General features: G+C 41.8%; 1 protein-coding gene across 2 annotated transcripts in view; it reads right to left on the reverse strand.

Moving 5' to 3' along the window:
- Positions 1-26,850, reverse strand: part of LOC146866307 (uncharacterized) — a 292,597-nt gene that overhangs the window by 68,665 nt on the left and 197,082 nt on the right. For both annotated transcript variants that reach the window (XM_085640842.1, XM_085640841.1), the window contains exon 9: positions 24,155-24,303. In XM_085640842.1, the coding sequence (XP_085496968.1) occupies positions 24,155-24,303 (149 nt within the window). The remainder of the gene's footprint in view (positions 1-24,154; positions 24,304-26,850) is intronic.

Here is a 26,850-nt window from a genome sequence, read left to right on the forward strand (position 1 = left end):
CTCTATTTGTGGTATATCAGTAGTATGTGTCGTCTATTATGGGTCTAATGAGGATAATCCGGGCCCTCTTTTGAATCTCCAGACTAGCTTGTTAAATACATCTGCTCCAGTTATACTTGGAGGAGATTTTAATTTAGTGTTGGATACTCAATTGGACCACACATCTAAAGTAAAGTATAATGTGCCGCCCATAACCTTCTCCACACTTAAGACTCTGGTTAAGGAGCTTAGGCTGCTGGATATATGGAGAGTGGATAAAGGGAATACTAGGGAGTACTCCTTCTATAGTAAGAAATATAGACAATATTCAAGAATCGATTACTTCTTAGTAGATCAGAGTCTGCTCTCAGATCTCAAGTCCATAGCCTGCATTCCTGCGTCAATATCTGATCATTCCGCAGTTTAGCTGAAGCTTAACCTCAAGCTTAAAGGGTGCCAGAGGAGATGGACTTTAGACAGGACATTACTATTAGAGAAGAGGGTGAGGGTTGAGCTTGACGCAAAAGCAGAAGAGCTTTTTAGGTTTAACATAGCCTCCACCAGCGATCAAGTAATGTGGGAGACTTTTAAGGCATATCTGAGGGGACTTTTGAGTTCCTTAAGGATCAATAAAAGCAGAATAGCTAAAGAAGCAGATATAGACAGCCTCAGGAAAATTAAGGAAAAGGAGAAAGAACTGCAACAGGCATCTCTGACTTCCCGAAGCCTTATTCCACAATTAGAGAGGGAGTTGGTTTCCTTGCAAGCCGATCTCCAAGCCAGGATTGATAAAACTGTGAAGGATAGATGGGATGCATTTCGCCTATGGTGAAAAATGTGGTTCTTTGCTGGCCTGGAAATCTAGAGTAGATAGGGTTAGGAACCATATCAAGAGCCTGGTCCAAAGAGGGTCCGGAGTCCTGCTGCAGGAAGATGATGAGATCAGGGAGGAGGCTAGATCCTTCATGCACGATCTATATAAGGAGGACACTGTTTATAGACCGGATGCTGTTAAAACATGGCTGAACCTGAGGGATCTCCCTCGCCTGTCTGAGACAGACAGGTTGTACTTATCAACTAGTATCTCAGAGGGGGAGATCAGAGAACAACTCAAAACAATGAGCAGGGGTAAAGCTGCGGGGCCAGATGGGCTACCCATTGAGATATATTTGGGCATATCAGATAGGGTAGTGCCGGTTCTAAAAACTCTTTTTAACAAAATATATCTATACAGAGAGTGATCCCCCCCTCATGGTAGGAAGCGACAGTGTCCTTGATCCTTAAGCAAGATAAGGATCCTCAAAACATTGAGGCATACAGGCCTATTTCGTTACTTAATTCGGACCTCAAGATCTTTTCTGGGATTCTGGCTGCCAGGATGGCAAAAATTATTAAAACTATCATACATCCCGATCATAGGGGGTTTATACCTGGAAGGCAGCTCAATGAGCTTACCTTTCAAGCCATAGGGGCAATTGATGTTGCAACTGCAAAAAGGTTGCCACTAACTCTTGTTGCAATCGATGCCGCTAAGGCGTTTGATCAGGTCAGCTGGAATTACCTCTGGGAGACCATGCGTAGTTTTGGTTTTCCTATAAATTTTATTGAGGCTGTCAAATCTCTTTATTTAGCCCCACAAGCAAAAGTTTTAGTTAACGGTATACTATCGGAATGGTTCGGTATTTCAAGAGGTACCAGACAGGCCTGCCCCCTGTCACCCTTATTGTTTAATTTATATATTGAACCCTTTGTCTGCTCCCTTAGAGAAGATCCCCTTATTTTGCCTTTTAAGATCGCCGACCTGGAACTTAAGTTTGCTCTTTATGCAGATGACCTTTTAATGTATACATCTGACCATGTAAAAGCCATACCTAGGCTGTTCGAATTAGCTGGGGAATTCGGTAAGGTCTCTGGTTACAAAATTAATAAAGAAAAAACGGAAATAATGAGTTGGAATTGCGCGAATGCAATACCAGGGGCTAAGGGTCGTATGAGATATTTGGGGATCCACTTAGCGCAGAAACTGATAGATACATCTAAGATCAGCTGGGAGATGGTTTCTAAGGAGGTGGGCTGCCTATTGTCACACTGGGCGAATTCACCATTGAACATATACGGGAGGGTGAACCTTGTAAAAATGATAATCTTGCCTAAATTACCTTTTCTGTTTAATTCAATCCCACTTTCTTTCAATATCAGAGATCTTGCTACCCTTCAAGGTAAAATCGGGTCATTTATTTGGGCCACAAAAACCCCGAGAATAGCGTGGAAAAAGCTCAGGGGAGGGCTAAAGATAGGAGGATTGGCCCTTCCTGACCTACTTTCTTATTGCCATGCTTTTCATTTTAAACATTTTAGAATGTTAGCAAACAAGGTGGATTCTTCCTCTATGGGCCGTTTGTTTCAGGCATTGTTGCATGATGTTCCGCAGGGACAGGAGTTTTTCCTGTATAAATTTGGGGACCCCAAGTTTTTCAAAAAAGTTCGACTCAAGATCCTATCAGCTGCACTAAAAAACTAGGGGTATATTAGGTATATATTGCGAATACCATATTACACGTCACAGGCCCCAATCTGGGACTCTCCAGGTACCCCGGAATGCCTTCAGGACCAATTGTCACAACCACTTAGATTAGCAGGCATCAGGCTGTGGGGAGATCTTCAGAAAGATTCACAACTTATCAGCTGGGACTCAATGTCTAATATAACCAGTGGGACACTGACGAGATTTAAGTTCTATCAATTGTCCGCATGGTGGGCAACACAGTCATGGAGCAATGAAGATTTTAGCACAACCATTGACTCTATTTCTAGAACAGGATCATGGAAACGTGAAGTGTCCTTCTGGTATGGGGCTTTTATAGATACAGGGGATCGTCTAGATTTAGAATTGGTGAGATGATGGGGCAGTGGTTTCTCCGAAAATGGGGATGACTTACGGAACCTCTGGTGTGACTCCTTTTCTATGTTACAGGCTGTGGTTAAACCAGCTAATCTCAGGAGAAACCATTTATACACCGCGTATAGAGTGTACTGGACTCCGGGTAAATTATCTAAGATGTCTGCAACGATCTACCACTGCCCAGATGTAAGCATCCAGCGGCTGATGACCTGCATATATTTATGGATTTCCCGAAGATCGGCCCCTTCTGGACTGAGGTATGTGGTTTCCTGGAGAATGTGTTGCACATGAAGATTGAAGTAAGTGCAAGGCTAATTGTTTACGGTCTTTTGCCGGACTATTGTATGAATGCCCCAGCCTCGAAGTTTGCATTCTAGGTAGTAATCATTGCTAGGAGGGAAATTTGTAAAGCTTGGAAGCTTGAGGCACCTCCTTCCTTTGTGGACTGCCTAAAGAACATCATCATGACTAGTCAATCTGATATGGCCTGTGACAACTCTAGCGCCAAAAGAATCGGGGCAGCACTAGAGGTCTGGAGAGGGAATTAAGATCAGTCCTATGATTATGCCGGTGGTCTGTCGGTCCGGTCCTCCCCAGTAACAGGTGGTGCCCCAGGTGTTGTGAACGGGAGTGGGACCAGGATATAGCCGTACCTCTGGGAAGACTCTACCCCTCCTTCAGGCCCACCATTAGGGCGGTCTCCAATAAGGGCTTGTTTGAAGGGTGTGGAAATATTCCATCTAGAGCATTTTCCGATGGCATGTATGAGGACTAAAAAATAAATAAAAAAGAGTGTCTATCCCTTTCATCTAGTATTTTTGCAGAACAACACTCCATTTTTTAATTTCGCCCTGGAAATCCACATATCAAATGGGCTAAGCGGAAAACGTTTTTGAACTTTATGTAAGGGTTTGTGGCACCTCTTCCAGTGCAGAAAGGGGAATTACTCTTCTGCCTAACTGTCCTGGTTCAGAAGGTGATCACCTTCCACATCTGCTGGACAGCAAAGCTGTACATCTTAATGAATACGAGACTTGCATACTAAAACTAGACCTATATTATCTACCAAAAGTAAGCACCATTCTTGAACGTTACTTTTTTAGGAAAAGAGTGCAACCGGGGGGGGGGGGAGTTGATGGATAACTGAACTCAGACATTTGGCTTCCTCCTGTAAATGTGGTCTTTGTAGGAGGGAAAGAATCAGGGATTAGTTCATGGTGGGGTGCAACGTTATGAAGGTATGTGATGAACTTTGGCTAAGAGAGGAGCCCACTCTTGATGGGGTGTTGACTATTGCTAAGAAAATTTAGCACTCCTTGAAGTGTGTGGATTATGATGAAAAAGGACTCCGCTAAGGATAAGCATACCATTTCAAGTGGAAATAGGAAAAAAGAGTCTGCCAAGGAAGATAAGAAGAAGAAAGAATATAAAATACTCGGGGAATGAATCAACAGACAAATGTAGAGATACAATGCTATAGATGTGATAGAGCAGGCCATTTAGTAAATGACAAAGCTTGTCCTGCTCTTAAAGCAGCCTGTGTACACTATAAGAAAAAGGGTTATTTTGCTTCAGTCAGTAGAATGAAAAATGTAAAACAAAGAGTGAATAAGGTAGATTTAAGCAACAATCAGGACAGAAAAAGCTTTGACTTCAAGTGTGGCCAGATAGTGCTGCAAGTGGGAGCCAAAAGTGATATTGGGCCTCTAGACTACATTGAGCTTGAGGGGAAAAGAATCAGGGTTTTGTTTGAGTCTGGAGCAAAGATCATGATTGTTGGGGGTAAATTCTACAAAGAGAAGCTTAAAGGCTTAAACCAAACCTCTGAGGCGGAAGCCGGAGGTGTTATTCGCTCGCTTTTTTAAAACTGTTTAAATTTTTGTGTTGTAACTTATTTTAACTTGGATCTCACCTTGAGCTCTTCTTTGGGCTTATCTCCAAGCAGGCACCCCACAATCAGCGGATCTAGCGCTGCTTCGTGGGATAGTTGTTTCACGGCCGCCATCGCTGCACACGCGAGGCCATGCCCACCTGACAGGCCACGCCCACCCCCCACCTATAAAAAGCGCTGACTGACAGCGCGCCCATTGGAAACCAAACCTCTGAGGCGGAAGCCGGAGGTGTTATTCGCTCGCTTTTTTAAAACTGTTTAAATTTTTGTGTTGTAACTTATTTTAACTTGGATCTCACCTTGAGCTCTTCTTTGGGCTTATCGCCAAGCAGGCACCCCACAATCAGCGGATCTAGCGCTGCTTCGTGGGATAGTTGTTTCACGGCCGCCATCACTGCACACGCGAGGCCACGCCCACCTGACAGGTCACGCCCACCCCCCGCCTATAAAAAGCGCTGACTGATAGCGCGCCCATTGGAAACTAAACCTCTGAGGCGGAAGCCGACAGGCCACGCCCACCCCCCTTTTCCCTAAATGTGCTTCCCACGCAAGCGCAGCGGACGAGCGCAGCGGGAGCGCCGTCTGCGCGCCGAAGGCGCGCCTAAGGCAAGCCCGTCTTCGCCCGTCCTCGCCAAGTCATCGCCTCTCGCCAGTCCCCCTGGCCGTTCTCCATCAGCACCCCTTCATTACAATAGGGAACAACTACTTGCCGGGAATCCTGGACGGTCCTGCGCAAACATTACAGGCACGCTTGGTCTCACCTGCCTTCAATGTCAAACTTGTGACTTTACTACGGCCAACCCCCACACTATTCGACAGCTACTAGAGCCTGCCGATACTACCCCCATCACGATTCTCCATCTTAACGTCAGGTCACTATCCAAACACCACCTTGAGGTCAATACCCTCATACAGAACGAAAACCCTGACGTCCTCTTCCTCTGTGAAACCTGGTTATGGGATGGCACCTCTGCCATACCTAACCTTACGCTACCAGACGACTACCTTATGTCGACCATTAATAGGGATGGAAGAGGAGGAGGTATCGCCATAATTTATAAGAAACAGTTTTCATGTTCATTCGCCAAGGAAGAACTGCCCGACTGTGAAAGTGCATATTTTAAAATCATAATAAACCCCAACTTCACTGTGTCGGGCCTCTACATCTATCGCCCCCCTGGCTCTGCTTCAAAATTCATTGAGGCTCTACTCGAGACAGCAAACTCTCTAGTAACAAAAAACTCTAACTTTACCATCCTAGGAGATCTTAACCTTCACTTTGACCTGCTAAATGACGCCACGATCAAAAATCTTCTCGCTGATCTCTCTGCCTTGCAACTTAATTCCCTCATTCTAGCTCCAACGCACCTAGCTGGTCATATTCTAGACCCAGTATTCACAAACATTGAAGAACTTAAAGCAGAGACACCCTTACCAATGGGATGGACAGACCATCACCTTATTAAACTGTCCATTCTAGTCAACAAAATTAGGCACAAAACTGCACCAACTCGTCGTCTAAAAAGACCATGGCATAAACTTTCAATCAGCGATCTTCACACTACCCTTGGGGATTTCCACCATGACACCAATTCTGATATCAACGCAACCTATAGCGCGTTTCATGACTGGATCACCGGAGGACTTGACGCCCTCATCCCAGCAAAATGGACGAAAGGACGCAACTCACCGTCCAACCCATGGTATAATGATACCCTCAAAACCATGCGCAAAGACTGTAAAAAAGCCGAGCGCTTATGGAGAAGGGAATATAACAACAAAGAAAAAACCAACTATCTACTAAAACTAAAAACGTACCATAAAGCCATCCGCGCTGCGCGAACTGCCTTCTATGCAGACAAAATCGAATCCAGCCCCACCCCTGCCAAAGAAGTCTTTAAACTCGTTCAAGAACTTCAGAGCGGCAAATCCCCCCTACCTAGTATCTCCTCCGCACAACAATGCGAAGATCTTGCTATGTTCTTTGTCGACAAGGTACAGAAAATCTATACTTCTTTTCCTCAGCGCTCCCACAGCCCTCCCAAAAACCCTACTCCTTCCCACAACCATACTACCCTGACTCACATCCCGAAAATTTCCATTGACAATCTTACCAAACTATGCCGGGAAGTTAAATCTGGTTCGCCGGCAGACCCCATGCGCCCGGCCCAATTTTTAGAGTCACTCAACTTTTTTCTACCTTCACTTACCTCTATTCTGAACCTCTCCTTCACATCAGCAAGTGTACCATCTGCCTGGAAGCAAGCGTGGGTTTCACCCATTATCAAGAAACCCACCTTAGATTCATCTAAACCGGAGAATTTCCGACCAATCTCCCTGCTCCCATGGCTGTCCAAACTTGCTGAAGCACATGTGAACAGTGCTCTATCCCAGCACTTGGTCCAAAACATCATCCTGGACCCATCTCAAAATGGGTTCAGACCAGGCCATAGTACTGAGTCTGCTCTCCTGGCCCTGGCATTGGAGTGGTTCCGATCTTTTCTCAAAGACAGATCCTTTCGGGTCTCAGCACCCCCCTTTCTATCTAAACCTCACCCCATTGCACAGGGAGTTCCGCAGGGCTCTGCGTTGAGCCCATCCCTTTTTAATCTTTACGTGCAACCTCTAGCAGCAGTGGCCAAAGAATGGGGACTGACTTTGGTGTCGTACGCCGACGACACACAACTGGCCATCGCTCTTACAGAAGGCCCTTCCATCGCCTCCTCCAGTTTTAAAAACGGTCTCTCCGCAGTAGCCCAATGGATGACAGATAACAATGCTGGTAAAACAGAAGTGCTACTCCTTGGCAAAAACACCAGCCTCTGGAAATGAGCACTGGTGGCCGTCCTTCCTAGGCACCATCCCACCTCCCAAATCCCTAGTTAAAAACCTTGGAGTTTGGATGGATTCCTCACTCAGCTTTCAGGCCCACACCAAAAAAGTTGCTGGCACCTGTATTGGCCTGCTGAGGAGTCTCAGCCACATACTAGGCTTCTTTAACGCCAAGACTCGCCAACTCATTATTCAGGCTACCATCCTTTTGCGTCTTGACTACGCCAATGTACTCCTCCTTGGCGCCAATAAAGGAGAGATATCACGACTCCAACGCGTGCAAAACTCTGCGGCTAGAATGCTAGTCGGCCTCCCCCGCAGATGTTCAGCCAGAGCGACCATCCAAAAATTACACTGGCTACCTGTGGACTCCAGAATTAAATTCAAGACCCTCCTTATTACCTTTAAAATCATCAAACTGGATACCCCTCCACTGCTTCGACCACTCCTCACCCCCTACGTCCCGACGCGTAACCTGCGTTCCTCCAGCCAAAACCAACTGTGCGTTCCGCGTATAAAACTCTGCCGCATGGGCGGCCGCTCCTTTAGGGTCTTTGGAGCCAAACTATGGAACAGTCTGCCGCAATACATCCGCTCCATAGAAAGTCTTTCGGCGTTCCGGAAAGCAGTTAAGACGCATCTATTCCCTCTTTCCTAATTCCCTTCATCCTATTTCGCTCAGGCCTGGGTTTTTGCGGTTATTCTAGCGCCGGGACGCCTCATTGCTGGGGCAGCTGTTTGCGCTCTACCAAAACAATACAATACAATACAATTATTGAAACTTGACATTAAACCTTGTGCTTTTGGGGGAGACCCTATTGAATTATATGGGTATTTTGTAGGTTCAATCAAGTGTGAATAACTTCATAAAAAATATATGTCTCAAAGTAAGTTGATCGCATTATGAGCTAGATACATCAATGGGAATTGGGTGTAATGCTGGATCCAAATAACACTCCTCTGATTACCTTAAAGAAGAAACATGTTTAAAATAGGTTTGTGAGAAGTCCTCTGACAAAAGCTTGCAGAGTGTGTTGGAGAGTGAATTTCCTCAGGTATGCAGAGAAGAGTTAGGTTGCATGAAGGGTTACTGTCACAAAATCTGACTGGTTCATGGATAACTGCCTACTTGCAGCAAAGTGCATGGTGATTGCTATAAGAGATTAAATGCAATCTGACCAAAATCTCAAGAGATAATTGTAAAAGTAGAGGGGACTGCATGGCTGGCACCAGTGGTTGTTGCCAGAAAACCCAATGGGTGCTTGAGATTATGTGTAGATCCCGGACAGATAAATACATGTTGTGCTTGTCAACAACATCCCTTCTCTAATGTTTCAAAGTTGTTGATAATAATAGGAGAGGCAAGGATCTTTAGCACTATTGATCTTACCTCAGCCTATAATGAGACACATTTGGAAGAATCATCTAAGGACCTTACTGCGTTAGTGACACCTTCTTGAACATTCAGATATGCCAGACTACCTTTTTGGTTAGTCTCGGTCTTCCAACAAGTGATGGAGAAGATCTTACATGGGCTGAATGGAGTATGTGTGTATCAAGATGATATACTTGCGCATGTTCACACCTTCTGTGCTAGTAGAAATGAAGAGATGCAAAATACTTTTCTCTAACATTTATCATATCCATACATCATTGAAATTGTATTCCAATGACAGTCTGCATATAACATTGTTTGGCACTATAATATTTTTATTCTAAAATGTCTTGCGATTACATAACAAATAGCATTTTATTGTAAGATTTTATATAACTGGAGATTCATTATGATCTCGATCTTCAATGGCCAATGTGTGTTTGCACTTTGGCATGTTTTTGTGCCATAAGGCACAAAAGATTGTTTACTATGAGATTTCATATAACTCTAAGATTTATCATGATACCAATTTATAATGATCAATGATATATATATATATAAATTTTTCTTTTTTTCTTCCAATGTGGCTTCAAACCGGATCGCTCAGCAGCGGGTGCAGGGTGATGGGCCAAGCCAGTGGCCAATTATTAACTTTAAAACAAAGGACATCCGCACTCTGGAACCTTGCGAGTTGTTTATTTAACAGAGCCCAAGTCTGTCACACCGACGCGTTTCAGCCTCACGGCCTTGTGAACAAGGCCGTGAGGCTGAAACGCGTCGGTGTGACAGACTTGGGCTCTGTTAAATAAACAACTCGCAAGGTTCCAGAGTGCGGATGTCCTTTGTTTAAAAAAAAAATATATATATATATATATATATATATATATATATATATATATATATATATATATATATATATATATATATATATATATCCCACAACCCTTCACTTCTTCAGATATCCCGGGACACTTAAGCGTCGGTGCAACCGTGGGTCCGAAGACGCCCACTATTATCCATACATTTTTCACCAAGTACTCACAGGTACCGTTGCACTCCCGTCAGGAAGTAATCACCGCACAGAGTCCATCCGTCATTCAGTGAAATAATCGTTTATTCTTTTCTTATCGGTTTCCAGCCAGAAAATACCCTACACGTTTCAGCGATACACTCGCCTTGGTCACGGGTAAACAAAGCATTTTACCAAGTGGTTTTTAAACACGTTACGTATGACGTACCAACATAAATAACAGGAATTGTGCTTGGAATGCTCGGAGGATTCTAATGAACGCTGACGCTGAAGAAATTACGATAGAAAGGAGGCTGTCGACCGTGACTGACCGACAGTAAGGAATAACTCTGAAAATAAGATGCCTGATGTGTGCTAAGAAGGTACTGATTGCTGGATGGTAACTTTTACAAACTACGTAACATCGGCTTTTTTTATCAGATTTCTTATCGAATAAGCGTCCATGTGCATGACGAGTGTACGAATTGCTTTCTTCAAGCGAATCCAAAGCATTATTACCACGATCTTCTGAATATACAACGTAGCGTTTCTCAGTCACCGGTGTCTTTAACGTTAGACACTGGGGTGACAAGGACTGTCAGGAATTCTGCGTACTTTCCCTTCTTGCAAGGAGGTGAAGTTCAACAACTGCAGAGTCCAGTCATTCGGTGGAAGGTTACAATTATTATAGTGTATTCAATCAACAGCCAGAAGGATGGATGAGGATATAGAGTCTCGCAGAAGACTACGAGCCAAATCAATGTTTGTTAAAACAGGAGAGCACACATCGGATAAAGATGAACAGATGACGATGCCCACCTCAGCAGTCCAGAAGTATCAAAAACTCGAAAAACTTCTGAGAAAGGAGATTTCAAAATGGTGGGAAGCAATCACATTGGAGAAATACCAAGAAGAAAAAAGAGTCCCTCGTGGTCTAAGAATTTTGATTGCACCCTCATATGAGGATCCAGATCCCGAATTGGCTGAGGAATGGGCCGAAAATCTAATGGGTTGCTCCAATCGCATGCTTTCTGTTCTGATTAAATTCGCATGGAAAGAAAGATCGTCACTGTTGACGCAAATTAGTGAATTGAAAGCTGAGATCCAAAAAGAAGAATCTGAAGAACTATTCAAAAGTAAATTGGATGACATAATAATGAAAATTAATAAACATGAGGAAGAAATTATTGCCAAGAAAGAAAGAAAATTCCTACGGGATAAAATTATATATAAATGTATATATATATATATATATATATATATAATTTTGATGCCTGAGTTGCTGTAATGTTCCAAAACACAGGTACGAACCACTCGAAGTCTTCAAAGTGTGAAAGAAACCGCTTCAAACAACAGGGGTTACTCCTTGGTCATGTTTTATTCAGCCATCATAGTAGTAAAAACAGACAAGTGTCCGCCCTGGACGCGTTTCGATCGCCAAAGCGATCTTGATCACCTGACGCGCCTGTGACGAGTTGCCATATTTAAATTACATTCAACCAATAAAAACCTTTCAATACTTAAATCTTCTTGAGGATTTAAAGCAACACAAGCACCTTAGAGTGTCGTAGAGATTGAAACAAACCATTTTAGATTTAGTAATTACAATGTACAATGTAAGATGTAAGAAGCCCGGTGCCGAGCATATTAGTGCAAATACAGTGGAAATAGAGCATGAAATATTGGCAAATAGTATTAAACAAAAATCACGCATTAAATATATATATATATATATATATATATATATATATATATATATATATATATATATATATATATATGTGTATATATATATATATATATATATATCACTGAAAAAAACCATAGGTTTCACACACGTTATAGTTAGGAATTAGCATTTAAAAAACCTTGCAAATTCACTTAAAAAACCATAGGTTTCACACATGTTATAGTTAGGTGGATATTTCACTCGTAAAAAACCAATGAAATTCCCCCGTTATAGTTATTTCAGATAACTATAACTTGCGCGCCCGCAATCCTCTGCTCATGACGTCACATATTACATCACTCATGACATGGTCAGTGGCATCACTCTTGACATCACTGATGACATCATCCTTGTGATAGAGTGGCAGTCGCGCGAGTTATTCAAGCCTCATTTGTGCCGGAGATGTATATCCAGGCAGCCCATATATTATTCTCCGTGCTCTTGCGATGGTGCCGTTCAATGTTTCCGCGTCCCTCCCTCTCATGGCTTCACTTCCATAGGTGACTGATGGAATCAGTTTAGCCTGTATCACCTTGGTCAGAGGGAGAAAGCTTGGTCCAGCGGTCATATTTTTCAGGGGGAACAGCCATTACAACGTGGTTTTTACCACGCGCAGCTTTTACATTGCATGCGTTACAATGCATGCGATGTTAAAATGCAATGCCAATACAACGCAAGTCTTTACAACGACTTGCGCTAGATGGCGTGCTAACATTACAAATAGTGTAGTTTACTATCCCAACACCTTCCCTACTGTTAAGTGGACTGGAGTTGGAATAGTAAATTACACTTTTCTAATGTTAGCACGCCATCTAGCGCAAGTCGATGTAAAGACTTGCGTTGTAATGGCATAGCGTTGTAACATCGCATGCGTTGTAACGTCATACATCCATTTTTCAGGTTTCTTAATGCTACAGCTTTTGTTAAACCCCTCTTTTTAATTGCCTCACATTGTGCTTTGTAATTGCCTTTATTGTCAATTGTAACCCCCAGATATTTTTAGTCTTGTACGACTTCAAGCTTGACTTTTGCCAAGTACCAGTTGTATTTTATTTTTATATTCCGGTGATTTTCACACACAACTTTTGTTTTATCTTGAATAATGCTTAGTTTGTTGGTCTCTGAGTATTGAGATGTAATGTCCATCAGGTGTTGTAATCCAATTGGTGTCCGACTGATGAGTACTAAGTCGTCTGCATACAGGAGGTTAGATAGCTGACAGCCTCCTAGCTTCGGGGCATGCAAATTGCTTCCATTAAGTTGAACTGAAATCACGGCCATATATAGATTAAAAAGTGTCGGGGCAAGTACACACCCTTGTTTTAACCCTGAAGTTGTGTTCATCTTTTTCGTTAAATGGTCTCCTGCCCCCAGTTTTACTTGTACCCAGGTGTTACTATGTAGAAGGATTAGTTGTTTTAGGAGCAGCGATGGTATGCCTAGCGTTTTTAGTTTTTGCCACAGGATACTTCTGTTTATATGATCAAACGCTGAACTGTAATCAATGAAGCAGATGTACAAGGGCTGTTTGATTACAAGAGCAGTGTCTATCATTAATGAGAGGGCAGAGATGTTAGTGGCAGTGCCCATATCTCTACAGTAACCGGTTTGATTGTAGGGTATTGCTTTAGTTTCTGTAGCCCATGTTGTTAGTTCTTGGAGGAGTACCCCGGCATAATATTTGGCTTCTTTGTCCAAAAGTGCCACCAACCGATAGCTCTTTGGATCACTCCTGTTGCCTTTTTTATAGATGGGAGAGATTATTGAGCCCCTCCATGACGATGGTACCGTTGATGTCTGCAGGATTCTGTCAAAGATCGGTTTTAAGACTGTAGCCCAAAATTCAGGATCTTGTTTGAATAGTATGGGCGGAATCCCGTTTGAACCTGGAGCTCCTTCGCGTCTGCCTTTCAAGATTCTTTTGCGGACTTGGGTATTTGTTATTGTGAAATTCTGTCCATGTTCTACATTAGAGTTTGGCTGGAATGGTTGAATTTCCATTCTTGACGCAGGATTATTTAAGCCAATTTGGGGAGTCTGTTCTTTATTTAAGTGTGGTTTGAGGTAAGTTATCCATGCTTCTTCTGTGACATTGGAGCTGATGCACTGACTTTGCGAGTTAGATAGGGTATTAATCTTCTTCCAAAATTGCACACTATTATTGTTTTTGATGTCGTATAGAAGTCTGGCCCAAAGAGATTCTTCGGCTTCCTTTTTATTTTGCCAAATAAGTTTTTTACGGGTGGCTTTTAACTGCCTCAGTTCTTGTAATGCCGAGGGGTCTTTCTTCAACCTCCGTAATGTGAGGTTTATCCGTGCTTTTAGCTGTTTTAATTTGGCATTATTCCATAGGTTGGAGCCTGGACGTGGGTTTTGATGGCACGTTATTCTCCTGTTTCGAGAATGTCCCTTTATATCTCCGTGGCTGTTTCGTAGGGCTATTGTAAATGCCTCCCAGCCTCCAATTATATCGGGGTTGGCTGCTTCCCCTTCTTTCCAAAGTTGTTTCACAAAGGAGAGGAGGCCTTCAGGGTCGTTGGTGCTGCATTTTACTCTTCACTCATTGTTGGTATATTCTGAGCAGAGTTTTTTTGCTGGGGGCAGTTTGTATGTTGATTGCCCGTGATTTCCTGGGGTAAATGATCGCTACAGACTCTAGAAGAAACGTGTATAAAAGTTCCATGCGATTAGGGTGGGACAAGCAGATTGACTAGATGTTAGGCAAAAGATGCTAAAAACCATGAAACTGGTTTGGGGCCTACTGGAATACAGGCACGCAGAGGGCTCTACATGACGCTGCAAATATTATAACAGAATACGAGCTAATACATGAGAGCTAAATCCAACATAGTTATTGATTTTAGTCTAAAAGCTTAGAGATGTGTGATGAGCACTGTCTGGGGTGTATCTGGTTTTCACTATATTATTTTTAATTGCAGCGACATTAAGTATTGTGATAATATTTACTCATTCAATTTGTAAATGAACAGTACATAATACATTGTATAATCACTGTAAAATACTGATACTGGTGCACAGATTTTCGGGATTCAGGACATGGCTCCTTGAAATCACTAGTAATGTTAGCGATTCTACAACAGGATTGTCTGAATCCTAATATCTAAATTCTACAAGAACTTAATTTGGTTAGATCTGTGAGAGACACTTGACAGTGTTCTTATTATACAAAGATATTGCAGTCAGTTTCCTTTTGGGGCATACAAAATCTACTGGGAGTGATCTCTAAATTATAAGGTAATGTGGCATTTCCCATGCAGACGTGCAGTGTGATTGGCTCTACCTCATTCCCACTGATCTGGTTTATGATGTGGCTCTGCCCCAGCATGTCAACCTGGTAGGAGACTGACTCTTCTGGATTACCGTGCAAGTGCCTCTGTCTCGGACTTGCTTTGCTGCCCTGACATGCAACTAGCTTAGATAAAGTCTTCCTATCCTGCTGTGTTTGGTCATTTTGCTAACTATAACTCATGCCCCCACAATGCACTGCTGATGACATCACATATTACTTCACTCATGACATGGTCAGTGACATCACTGATGACATCTCAAATTACATCACTGATGGCATCATCCACTTAATCTCTGATGCACCTACTCACAACCTAATATAACCTTTCAGACACCCACTCTAAAATACAGACTACCATTCTCAAAACCATAGAAACACCCATACCAGTTAGTACATACCAACTCACTGATTCCTAGGTCTACACACACATCCACTCACTCATCCATACAGTCACTCATACATGCAGTCACTCATCAATACAGCCACTATTATATACACTCATACACCCATACAGACAGACATTCACACACTGCCTCACCAATAGAGTTACTCCCACGCCTAGTTAGTCACCCAAAGAGTCAATCACAATGTTATTTACTTACCTATTCAGTTATACACACACCACCTCACCTTTTCATACAGATACTACCACATACTTACTCTCTTATACAATCACTGACACAAGCAACTTATATACTCCAACACTCACATATACTGCCTTTCACATATACAGTTACTCATACATATACCACTGAGACATCCATTCCCTCTCCAACACACCCATATGCACACTCACTCACCCAAATAGCCCCTCGCAGAAACACTCATGAACGCATACACCCAGTGAAACACCCACTCACACATCCGTGCAGGTAGTCACACAACACACAGACACTCAGGCACCCATACAGGTACTCAGACAACCAATCCCATACAGGTACTCAGACAACCAATCAATAACCCAGAAAAACACTCATGTACCTATTCACCAACCCATGCAGCCACTTACATACCAACTGACAGACTGATATAGATATTCACACAGATTAGTCACTCACCCATACATTCACCCAGACACGTATAATCACTCACTTATACAGTCAGTCACACACTGACTGGATCATCATATGTATACCACATTAGAAACACTCACAGCCACTGGATGATGTCGACAGTGATGTTATCAGTGATGTAATTTGAGATGTCATCAGTGATGTTACTGTCCATGTCAAGAGTGATGTAATATGTGCAGTGCATTGCGGGGGCGTGAGTTATAGTTAGCTCAGATAACCATAACAGCTGAATTTCTCTGGTTTTGTACGAGTGAAATGTCAAACTAACTATTACGACCCTGAAACTTGTGTTTTTTCCAGTGAATATCTAAGGTTTTTTAAATGCTAATATCTAACTATAACTTCCCTGCTACCTGTGTTTTTTTCTGTGAATTTTATATATATGTATTATATCTCCTCTCAATCTTACAAGGAAGGAATCAGCAGATGTATTTAATCCGCAAAGAATGCAATCCACAATTTTGGCTCGTCAGAACCTAGATAACGATACAAGACCTCATTGTAGCATCCTTATTTAAATGTACAAATGCCTCCAGTTGCCAACATTAACAAAGGACTACATATTACATTAATCACAAAAATGTTGATATGCACACAATGTCATTTTAGCATATCTTGCTCCGTAACCGCCGTACCTGTATGTCAACATGACTTGTTCATAATGAACATACTTACGATTGCAAACATCAACATAAAGAATGGACTACACGTTACTTTAAAGTGAAAGGTTATCGGCCATATTGATCTGGGCCCTTTGCGTATTATAATGGTTCTTACATGAAAGAAAAGAAAAAAAGGGGTGTTAATATACACACACTATCCCTAAATAAAGTTTGAGTGATTATAGTTCCATTCCATTCACAGCTCATTTGAGATGTCATGAGTGATGTCACTGACCATGTCATGAATGATGTAATGTCTGAGGTCATAAGCAGTGCATTGCAGGGGCGTAAGTTATAGTCAGCTCAGGTAACTATAACTGCTGAATTTCACTGGTTTTGTACGAGTGAAATCTGAGTCTAACTATAACATCCCAGTAATCTTTGTTTTTTTCAGCAAATGTCTAGTTTTATTTAACGTTAAGTAAGATTCCTATCACAATGGATGTTGGGGGTTGGAAGCAGGGCCAGGCCTGGCATTGTGCTGCCCCCACCCAAGCTTGCTGCTCCTGCCTCCCTTCCTCCTTGCCATCCATTGTCCAAGTCCATGCCCCCTGCTCCCTCTTTACAGCCCTGTGTAGCTGTTTTTCTGCCACTGACCTTCCTGCCTTCTCTGAACAGTCAGCCTGCTGCCCCATCCACTTCCTCCCTATCCTCTGCTGTCTGACTCTATGCACTAGCCTCCTCCCTCCTGCCATGCATTGTCTGATGTGCTGCCACTGCCCTCCATTTAGCATGATGTCCCAGTCCACTCCTTCTGCCCTCAATTGCCCAATTATATGCCCCATCATTGATCTCCTGCTTAGCCTCTGCTCTGTGCTTAGATTGCTGTCCCTACTCTCCTTCCCCCTACCCTCCAATGTCTGTGTGCATGCCCCTGCTCCATCCTTTTTGCCCATCATATTCCATGGACCTGCCCCTTCTATCTACTTTGAGTGTTCTGTTGAGCTGCCACTCCCCACTCATCTGCCTAGCATTGTCTGATTACTGTAACCTGTTCCTGCCATCTACACCCTGCCTGTCCACTTTCCATGCCCTATCCCATTCATCCTATCCTCCATGGTCCATTTTACTGCCAGACCCTTCTGCCCTCCCTGGTCTGTTGTGCTGCATTTGCTCCTCCTGCTTGCCCCGCGCGGTCTGTTGTGAGGCCCCTTCCCCTGAACTCTCTTGTCTGTGCCCAGCTCCTACCCCTCCCTTCTATTCTCCATGGTCCTTTGTGCATTCCCCTTTCCCCTCCTTTGCCCATCAAGGCCATTGTGCTGCCACTAACCCTCCCTCTTGCCATGCATGGTCCTCTGCGCTGCCATGGCCCCTCCCACCGTCCCTGTGTGATCAGCTAGCTGCCCCTGACCCCCTCCCACTTTTCCTCCATGGTCTGTGTGTATGCCATTATAGACTCACTGTTGTCCTCCATGGTGTGTTGTGCTTCTAGTGCCCATCCTGCCTGACCTCCATGGTCAGCTTGCTGCTCCTGCCCTGCCCCCTTGCTCCCTGCCCTCTGTTTTCTATCTGCAGACCCCTATTCCCTCCCTCCTAACTTGTCTGTTCGATTGTAATGCCCCTGATCCCTCCCTCCTGCCCTTTATGGTCCATTATGCTGCCACATTCTCTCCTGTCTGTCCATTATGGTCACCTTGCTGCCACTGCCTCTTTTCCCTCTGTTCTCTGTTGTCCATGTGCATGGTCCTGTCCCCTCCATATTGCTTTCCATAGATTGTTGTGCTGCACTGCCATCCCACATGCCCTGTGTGGTGTATTGTGCTGCTGCAAACCCATATGCCTGTCCTATAATGTCAGTTTGGTGCACCTGTCCATGTCCCTCCTGTCCTCTGTTATCCAAGTCTATGTCCCTACCCCAATTCCTCCTGCCTTCCATGATCCAATGTACCATACTTGCTAACATTTTGAACTAAGTAAGAGGGAGATTTTTTTTAAAACACTGGGGAATTGATTTTCCCTATTGACTTACATTGGAAAAGTGGAGATTGTAGACAGGAAACAGACAAAATAAAGCCCATTCTGGCTTAACAATATTGGGCGTTTCCTGGCTAATTCGGATCTGTTGGCATGTATGGTTGTTCTACCACTGCCTCTTTCCTCTGCCCACAATGGTCTATTATTTTGCCACGGACTCCCTTGCCTGTCCTGCATTGTTGCTTTGTTGCCCCTGCCTCCCCTTTCCACTGCCCTCCAAAGTCTGATGTTCTGCCACTGCCCTTCCTGCCTGCCCAGTGTGGTCAAATTGTTGCCTCTGCACCCTCCTACCTGCCTTCAATTTATTCCGAGTCCGTGCCCCTGACCTCTGCCTTTCAACAGTATCCTTATTGAAATATTTTATTGATTTTGATCATATATAAACAAGACCATTCAAAAAAGAGCATCGGAAAAAGGTACACATATGTTATAATTTTCTAACTAGTGAACTATCATACAGTTATTAAATATTTTATTATTATCGGCTAAACAATCTTAAGTACCATGAATATAATTATATACTGTAATAAAGAAAAGAAGAGCAAGAAAAGGAAGACAAGAATACATGTATTTTGCACCCTACAGTATCTTAACGGTCTCGAGGAAGATGGCGCGTGAACACAAATAATGTTCTGAATAACGACAACAAACCCTAAATGTTATCATCAATTCATTAATATTTTATGTTTAACCCGGAAGGTCCTACATCAATTGTAAACAGATTGGATGCCTTTAAGGCGTACATTAGGCAGGGTTACAATTTCCATTATGGCTCATACAAATAAGACATTTAATACACAAATTAACAAATTAGACATAACATTTCTAAATATGAACGTCTTTTTTTTACATAAAGTGACATTAACTAAAAAATACACTTCCAAAAACTTTGCTATGAACTGAACTCCAAATTAAGCACTAAAGCAGGCATACAAATATCAAAAGCTAAATTCTGTTTTAATGCTAATAGATCTGGAAGATTTTTAGCAATCTATTTGCGTATTAAGAAAGATAAAACTCAAATTAGTGCTATACACAAATCGGATGAACAAACAGCCCTTTCTCATACAGCAATAGTGAATGAATTTATGAAGTATTATTCAGAGTTATGTAATAAACCTCCCACAAGTGATTAATCACTTATTCATACATTTTTAGAGAAGTGTGATTTACCTCAAATTTCTTTCAACAGTATCCTAATGAACAACTAGATTGCTAACATTCTATTTTTATTATAAAAGTGTGGCACGCCTGATGTCATCTTGATGTAATCAAACCTTTAATACCTAAAGAATTTCCTTTAGAAATTATAGAAATGAGAGGGTCTTATTTGCATTGAAATTATGGTTAGTGCTCTAAAAACTAAAATGAGGACATATTTTCTGAGTTCTCAAATAGCGACAAAGCCCTTTTAAATTATTTTGTATCTTTATGTTCTTTTACCCAGTTGATCACGATTAAATGTTGCACTTAGGGGGGAGAAAATGATGTTACTTCCAGAGCTGCAGACTTTGCGACTGGGGAACGAGGTTGGAGTTTCAGCTTCATGTCGACATTCTGTGATTCTGGTCAAATCACTTAATTTCCCCATGCCTACAACCAAAATGAATTTGTCTTTGTGTGATGTAACCAATGCTCATGTAACGCACTCCAATACCTGACCAGTCTGCACTACATAAAACTGCAAAAAAACTTCTTTCATTGGGCTATACGTGGGCTACATCGGGGTGATATTTGGCCTAAATTTGGGCTCCTTTTTCTCTGGTAGCCATCTTGGGAGACTTCAATTCAATTCAATAAACTTTATTCGATCTGATTTACAAACATAGATCATAAAAGTGTACAAAAAAACAGTAAATTCTCGTTCTTAATTCAATACGAGAATTAATTAAAACCAGTTGGTAAAAACGGGTGTTACAAAGCCCAGCTCACAGCAAAACAGAATGGTAAAGTTCAATATTTCGCAAAATCAATCTCAAGTACTTCGTGCAAAATATGCAATAAGGGGTCCAAGTAAGATGCAACGCTCCAATACCTGACTAATCTGCCCTATAAAAAACTGCAAAAAAACAAAAAATAAAAAGTGTTTTGCACACTTCTGTCATTGGGCTACTGGATCATACGTGGGCTACATCTGGGTGATATTTGTGATACATTTGGGCTATTTTTTCTCTGGTGGCCATCTTGGGAGACTTATTTGTTATGAAGTTTCCTCATTTCCTCATTTACTGCAGTCTCCTCAGTAGGAAATTGCTTACAGTTTTTTACTTTGATTCCAGCACAAAGGCATTCAGATGTGTCACACATTTGCCATAAATTCAGAATGTTAGCACTCTAGTTGCTCATTAGATCACTGTAGTAAAGCTACTGTTCACCAGGTGTTAACTGGAAGTCTACTGCTGGTATTGAAAGTGCATGTTTCAGTCTGCATGTCAGAATTTTTTGATGAAATAGAAGAGGATTTGAGAAGTCATTCAAAATGTGCCCTAAATTTTCTTTTTGCAGCATTTATTTAAAATTTCTATGGCAAAATGAACCCCCTCATTTCGATTTACGAGCAGACATTGTATCATGGTACATAGATTTAATTTCGCCGTACAATGTATGTACCATGATACAATGTCTGCTCGTAAATCGATATGCGATTGATGATTGAATAATGTGTGAATATGAGTTTATATAAACCATGAACATTGTAGTAAGGTACTTTTGAAACATTCATAAAGGAATGGTAAGGTACAGTGAATAGGAGTGTTTATACCCATTACAAAATGGCGCCTATCTTAGAGCAATTGTGTTAGTCCTTTCTTTGTGTTTATGACAATGCCAAAGTTGAAAAACATGGCGTTTCTGGTGTGCTGGTGACATCGAGAAAGGCATTTCTGCCGCAAGGCGTCTGTTGCTGGTCATTTGGTCACTTAAATAAATTTTGTTGAAAACGCCGCCGGGAGTGCGATATTTTCCTTTGGACAAAAACAGAAGGAGTGGAGCAAAATATTGTTGCGGAGTCCACAGCCACAAAGGCTGCACCTGCCTGAGAGTGCTCCGCTTTTTGTGTGGAAAGAGGAGCGTGTATATATATATATATATATATATATATATATATATATATATATATATTCACTGAAAAAACCATAGGTTTCACACATGTGATAGTTAGCGGAAATTTTACTGATAAAAAACCAATGAAATTCCCCCGTTATAGTTAGTGCAGGCAACTATAACTCACGCGACCGCAATCCTCTGCTGATGCTAATACTGTATTTAGACACTTATTTGCCCATGTCTTCTTCCATACATTTTTAGCTATACATATATTACAAATATTTTTTTTTCATAAAGACACATATGTCATCAGCAGAAGATTGCGGTCGCGTGAGTTATAGTTGCCTGCACTAACTATAACGGGGGAATTTCATTGGTTTTTTATCAGTAAAATTTCCGCTAACTATAACATGTGTGAAACCTATGGTTTTTTCAGTGAATTTGCAAGGTTTTTTAAATGCTAATTCCTAACTATAACGTGTGTGAAACCTATGGTTTTTTCAGTGAATTTGTACGTTTTTTTAAATGCTAAGTTACTTTACGCCATTCGTGGCGTGCGCGCCCACTTAACGCAGTTCGTTCCGTGCGCGCACGGTGCGCTTCGCGCACCGTGCGCGCACAGTGAGCACGCGGTGCGCTTCGCGCACCGCGCGCCCACTTTACGCAGTTAGTGGCGTGCACGCACGGTGGGCTACGCGCACCGCGTGCCCACGTTACGCTAGATGGGCCATGTACTTACTTGTAGGTACCAAAAAACAAACAATAAACACAAGGGCTCTTTTTAGAGCCACCTTATATCTAAACACTTAAATGCGTTTTTTTAAAAATTTGTTTTATTAAGTTTTTTTCCGGGTGCGCGCTGGGTGCGCGCACTCGGCGATATTTTTTAACAAAATATTAATCTTTTTTTTTGCCCTACAAGGTCCTACTTTGACCCCCTTACAATGCCTACTGGGTCTATTTCTACCCACTCTGCCCCCTTTTCAAGTTCTCCCCCTTTGTTTATCACCCCCTCTTTATGCGATAGACAAAATGGCGGCCGCCGCTTCCTGATTTCCACCGATTCGAATGTTTACTAAGATCTAACAACCAATCAGAATTGCGCTCGCGCACGGCGAGGTGCGCGCACCCAGCGCGCACGGAGCGCGCTTAGATATATATATATTGATTTAAAGGCTATTTTCTCAGAATCTACTGAACAGATTTACACCAAACCTACAAAAGGAACTTCCTTGACCTGGGGACTACCTCTCTGCCAAATTTCAAGTAACTCTGTTCAGCCGTTCGGGCTGTAGCCCTGTCTAAAGGTCCTATGGAAAAATGCATGGGGAAAACGCGTTTTGGGACCCCCCTTTTTTCTCAGCCCCCGCTTGACGAATCCCCCCGAGACTTTCAGGGTAGGAGCGGAGCATAGCGCCCCACCTATTTTGAAAAATTCGCGAGGATTCGTCGACCGGCGCCAAAGTTATTCAAAATAGAATGTTGAGGTTTTCCTATGGAAAAGGGGTCCTAACTATAACTACCTACTGGCGACCGCCAGTAGGTAATATATATATATATATATATGAAATTGATCCTTTCTGCAGCGGTCAAACCACCCTCAAACAGCATCCACTTCACGCACAGAAGGACACAGCACCACCAAAGAGGTCATTCTTCAAGATATTTAAGTTATTAGGTATTTACATAGCACTAAGGTGAAATGGCCTAATGCATATATATAATATATATATATATATATATATATATATATATATATATATATATATATAAGAACACAGTAGAGAGAGATTGGATGAGTACAAGTTGAGCGATCAAGAACTATAGAAGAATATTAATTAAGACAGGCGCACAGGAATTCGAATGAGCTTTGAGAGTTGTTTCAATTGAAAAGTGAAGAGAGGGATCATTTTCAAAAGTTTTACATTTTATGTTTACAAGAAAAAGTGACGTGCCCCGCAAAGAATACAATAATTACATAGATAATCTGCAGACTGCTATACAGTAATAAAGCAATATTGATAGAATAAAAAGATCAAAATATAGATAAGGAAACAAATCCATATGAGATTGAATAGAGACATTATACCTGTGAATTAGACAGCAGAGAGCAGTTCAAAATAGTACTTTATAACTGATCAATAAAGGACAGCTAGAAAATTGCGTATCATTCAGACAAAAAGAACGTTACACACAGAAGGAATTAAAAAAATGTAATAGTTGTTTTTATTACAAATGTTTTACTAAACCTCACAGAAAAATGACTTGTGATTTGACCTCCTGTGCAAAATGCTCCAATTTTTACCTACCATCAACACAAAACTTATTTTTAAATTCAGGATCAACATTATCAAGAGTATGAGTACTTCTTACCTGTCTGCTGGATGATGGTCAAGCTGACTAAATTGCCAGTGAACAGGGTACACGTACATACGGTAATTCTTCTGAAAGTCTCTTAACAGGAGGTCGACTGTGTGGTTTCCATTCATAAGTCGCTTTTCATGTTGATATATTTTCTTGACCTAAGTCAAAGTAAGACAATGTATTTCAATTCTTTATTAAATAATTTTTCAGTGCAATAAACCATGGTATAATACCTTGTTACTTGCATCCGTTATCTGGAGATTCTTCTGATGTCTGGTTTATATAAAAAAAGATTTCCCTAATGTACCATAAAATACCATAATATATAGATATTAGAATATAATCATATGAATTCAAAGCAAAAAAAAGCTTTATTCGGCACAAAAGCACAAAACAATACAATACATTATTACAGTGTTTTTAAAAAACCTTAATCTCCTAAATCCAGAATTCCAAATGGATAAAGTTGAATTCTACAGACACTGTTTACATTTAATCAGGAAGACCTAATGGTATCACCAATAAAGCAAAGCATGGAATTAAAATTAACATATTAACCCTTATTATGTTTTTGAGTTTCCTGAATCGTCTAAGAAAGCTTTAATGTGGATTACTCTGAAAAGAAACAGGGTAACCCTTTAGCATACTCTTGTGTCCCCTAGTTCATACAAAATTGTAGAAGCTGCCTGATGGTAAATAATTCTGTCAAAACAATGGTTTGGGAAGAGATTTCCTGGGGATAAGATAACATTGACAGAAACGTGCTATGTGCTGAGTGGACTGTTCAGATCTATTATCACAGGGACATTATCTGGTAATTGTGGCCAGCTCTCATTTTTGGGGAATGCGATCAAGAAATGGAAAATAGAAGGTGGAAGTAAGTTAAAAGATACCTGTGCTGTGCAGTGTTGACTATCGTAAGGTACAGTTTAAAACCTGACTGTTCATTCCATACTCTGTACCACCACACTATAACCTTAGGAAGGTCTACTTGTTCCCACTTCCCACAGCTGGCATCCAGCACATGCTCCCTGATTTGGGGGCATATCAGCAACAATCAGAGATAATTATAGCTAAGTGCGCTTAGCGCTAGGATAATTATCGCCGGCTATCGCTGGATATTATCGAGTAGATAGCATGCTATCAGGAACGCTTACCTCCAAAGCGATAATAATTCCAGAGTTGGCTGCCAAATGTGCGATTATCGCTGGAAATCCAGCGATAATCGCACAACGATTGGCGATACGTTGTTGATAGGGCAGACTTAGCCATTATATCCACTTTCCATTGGATATAATGGCTAAGTCGGACTGAAAGCAGACGTAAGAAAAGTAGCGATAAGCGCAGTTAGTGTTACTTTTTTTATCGCCATGCAAGTTAGCGGGAGGTTTGATGATAGGAGAAATGTCGGTTAGTGACATTTCTCACGATATTTTTAAGCGGAACACCCACTTTGCATCTCATTAGAGATACAAAGCTGGGCGTTGAGGGAAAGGGCGCTAAGGCAAGGATTCACGTGATAGCGTGACCTTGCTGATAATGCGATAAAATTATCGCCGCTTTTCGCCCGAAAACGGACGCTAAAGCGGAGATAATTTTATCGCAGCGCCTTGGTGATATGCTCCTTCGTTTTTTGAATACCATAAGAAATTCTCTGGATGAGACCATAAATCTCTCTCTACCTGGTCCAAGCCCAACAAGGCCTGTTTTATATTCCGTAACCACGGGATTCTATTCATCATATCTAGGCCCATACAGTCCTAAAGAATTTACTTAGTGAATAGAGTTTCTTGTTTGGACCAAACGGATCGCCACAATAATAGGGGTTTTGTTTCAAGGATATCCGAGAGGAAATCAACACCCAACTCCCAATGCACAATAGATGCCAGGATTGAGCGGGGTACCAACAGAAATCTCCTTAAAAAGGTATTTTCTGTTGTCTGTAGGACACTCTTCTCTCCTATAGCCCAGATCCCTGAGCCATACACTGCAGTTGAAATAGTTTTAGCATTATAAAGTGTGAGCAACTGGGCAAAAGGTTTCATGCCCAATTTTTAGGCAAACATTATCAGAATATGAATTGACAGATCATGTAACCAGAGCTGCTAATCTGTCCCTTTGTGTATGGAGTCTCACTGTGTGACAACGTCTGGAAGTTGCTATTATATGGGAGGTAACACAGTATTTACATACTAGATTTTTCAAGACTATTATATAAGGGTGAAGGGATAGCCATTAAGGAAGAGAAAGGGGTCACTAACACTATTTTTCTGTTCCATCGAATAGTTTTGACTGTTTAGTGTTGATGAGGATCCCTGTTGGTGCAGTGTGCAAAATCTGCATATGGTTTCCTGTCTCTCACAGTTTTCTAACGTGTTTTCACTTTGGATTAAAGACTCGGTTTTATTCATTTTAGTGCATAAATATTACTTTCATGTTCAGCTGACAATACTTTGGCGACAGCTTGGGCCATTATCAACCAGCGTATCATATGTGTTGTTGTCCACTGCATTTCAGACATGTCTTTAGAATGGCTAACAAGGCCTTTGGCGTGAGGTTCTGCCTGCCGTCTCTTCTCAAGAATGTCCCACATGGCTATCTCCAAGATAACTGCACCACCAACGTCCTGGCAACAGTGCCCAGAAAGACAGTTGCATCTCAATTGCAATCTTCAGCTTACAACCCACAGATTGGAAACTGCTTTT

The sequence above is a fragment of the Triturus cristatus genome, chromosome 2_1 (assembly GCF_964204655.1).
Source record: "Triturus cristatus chromosome 2_1, aTriCri1.1, whole genome shotgun sequence".
Lineage (NCBI taxonomy): Eukaryota > Metazoa > Chordata > Amphibia > Caudata > Salamandridae > Triturus > Triturus cristatus.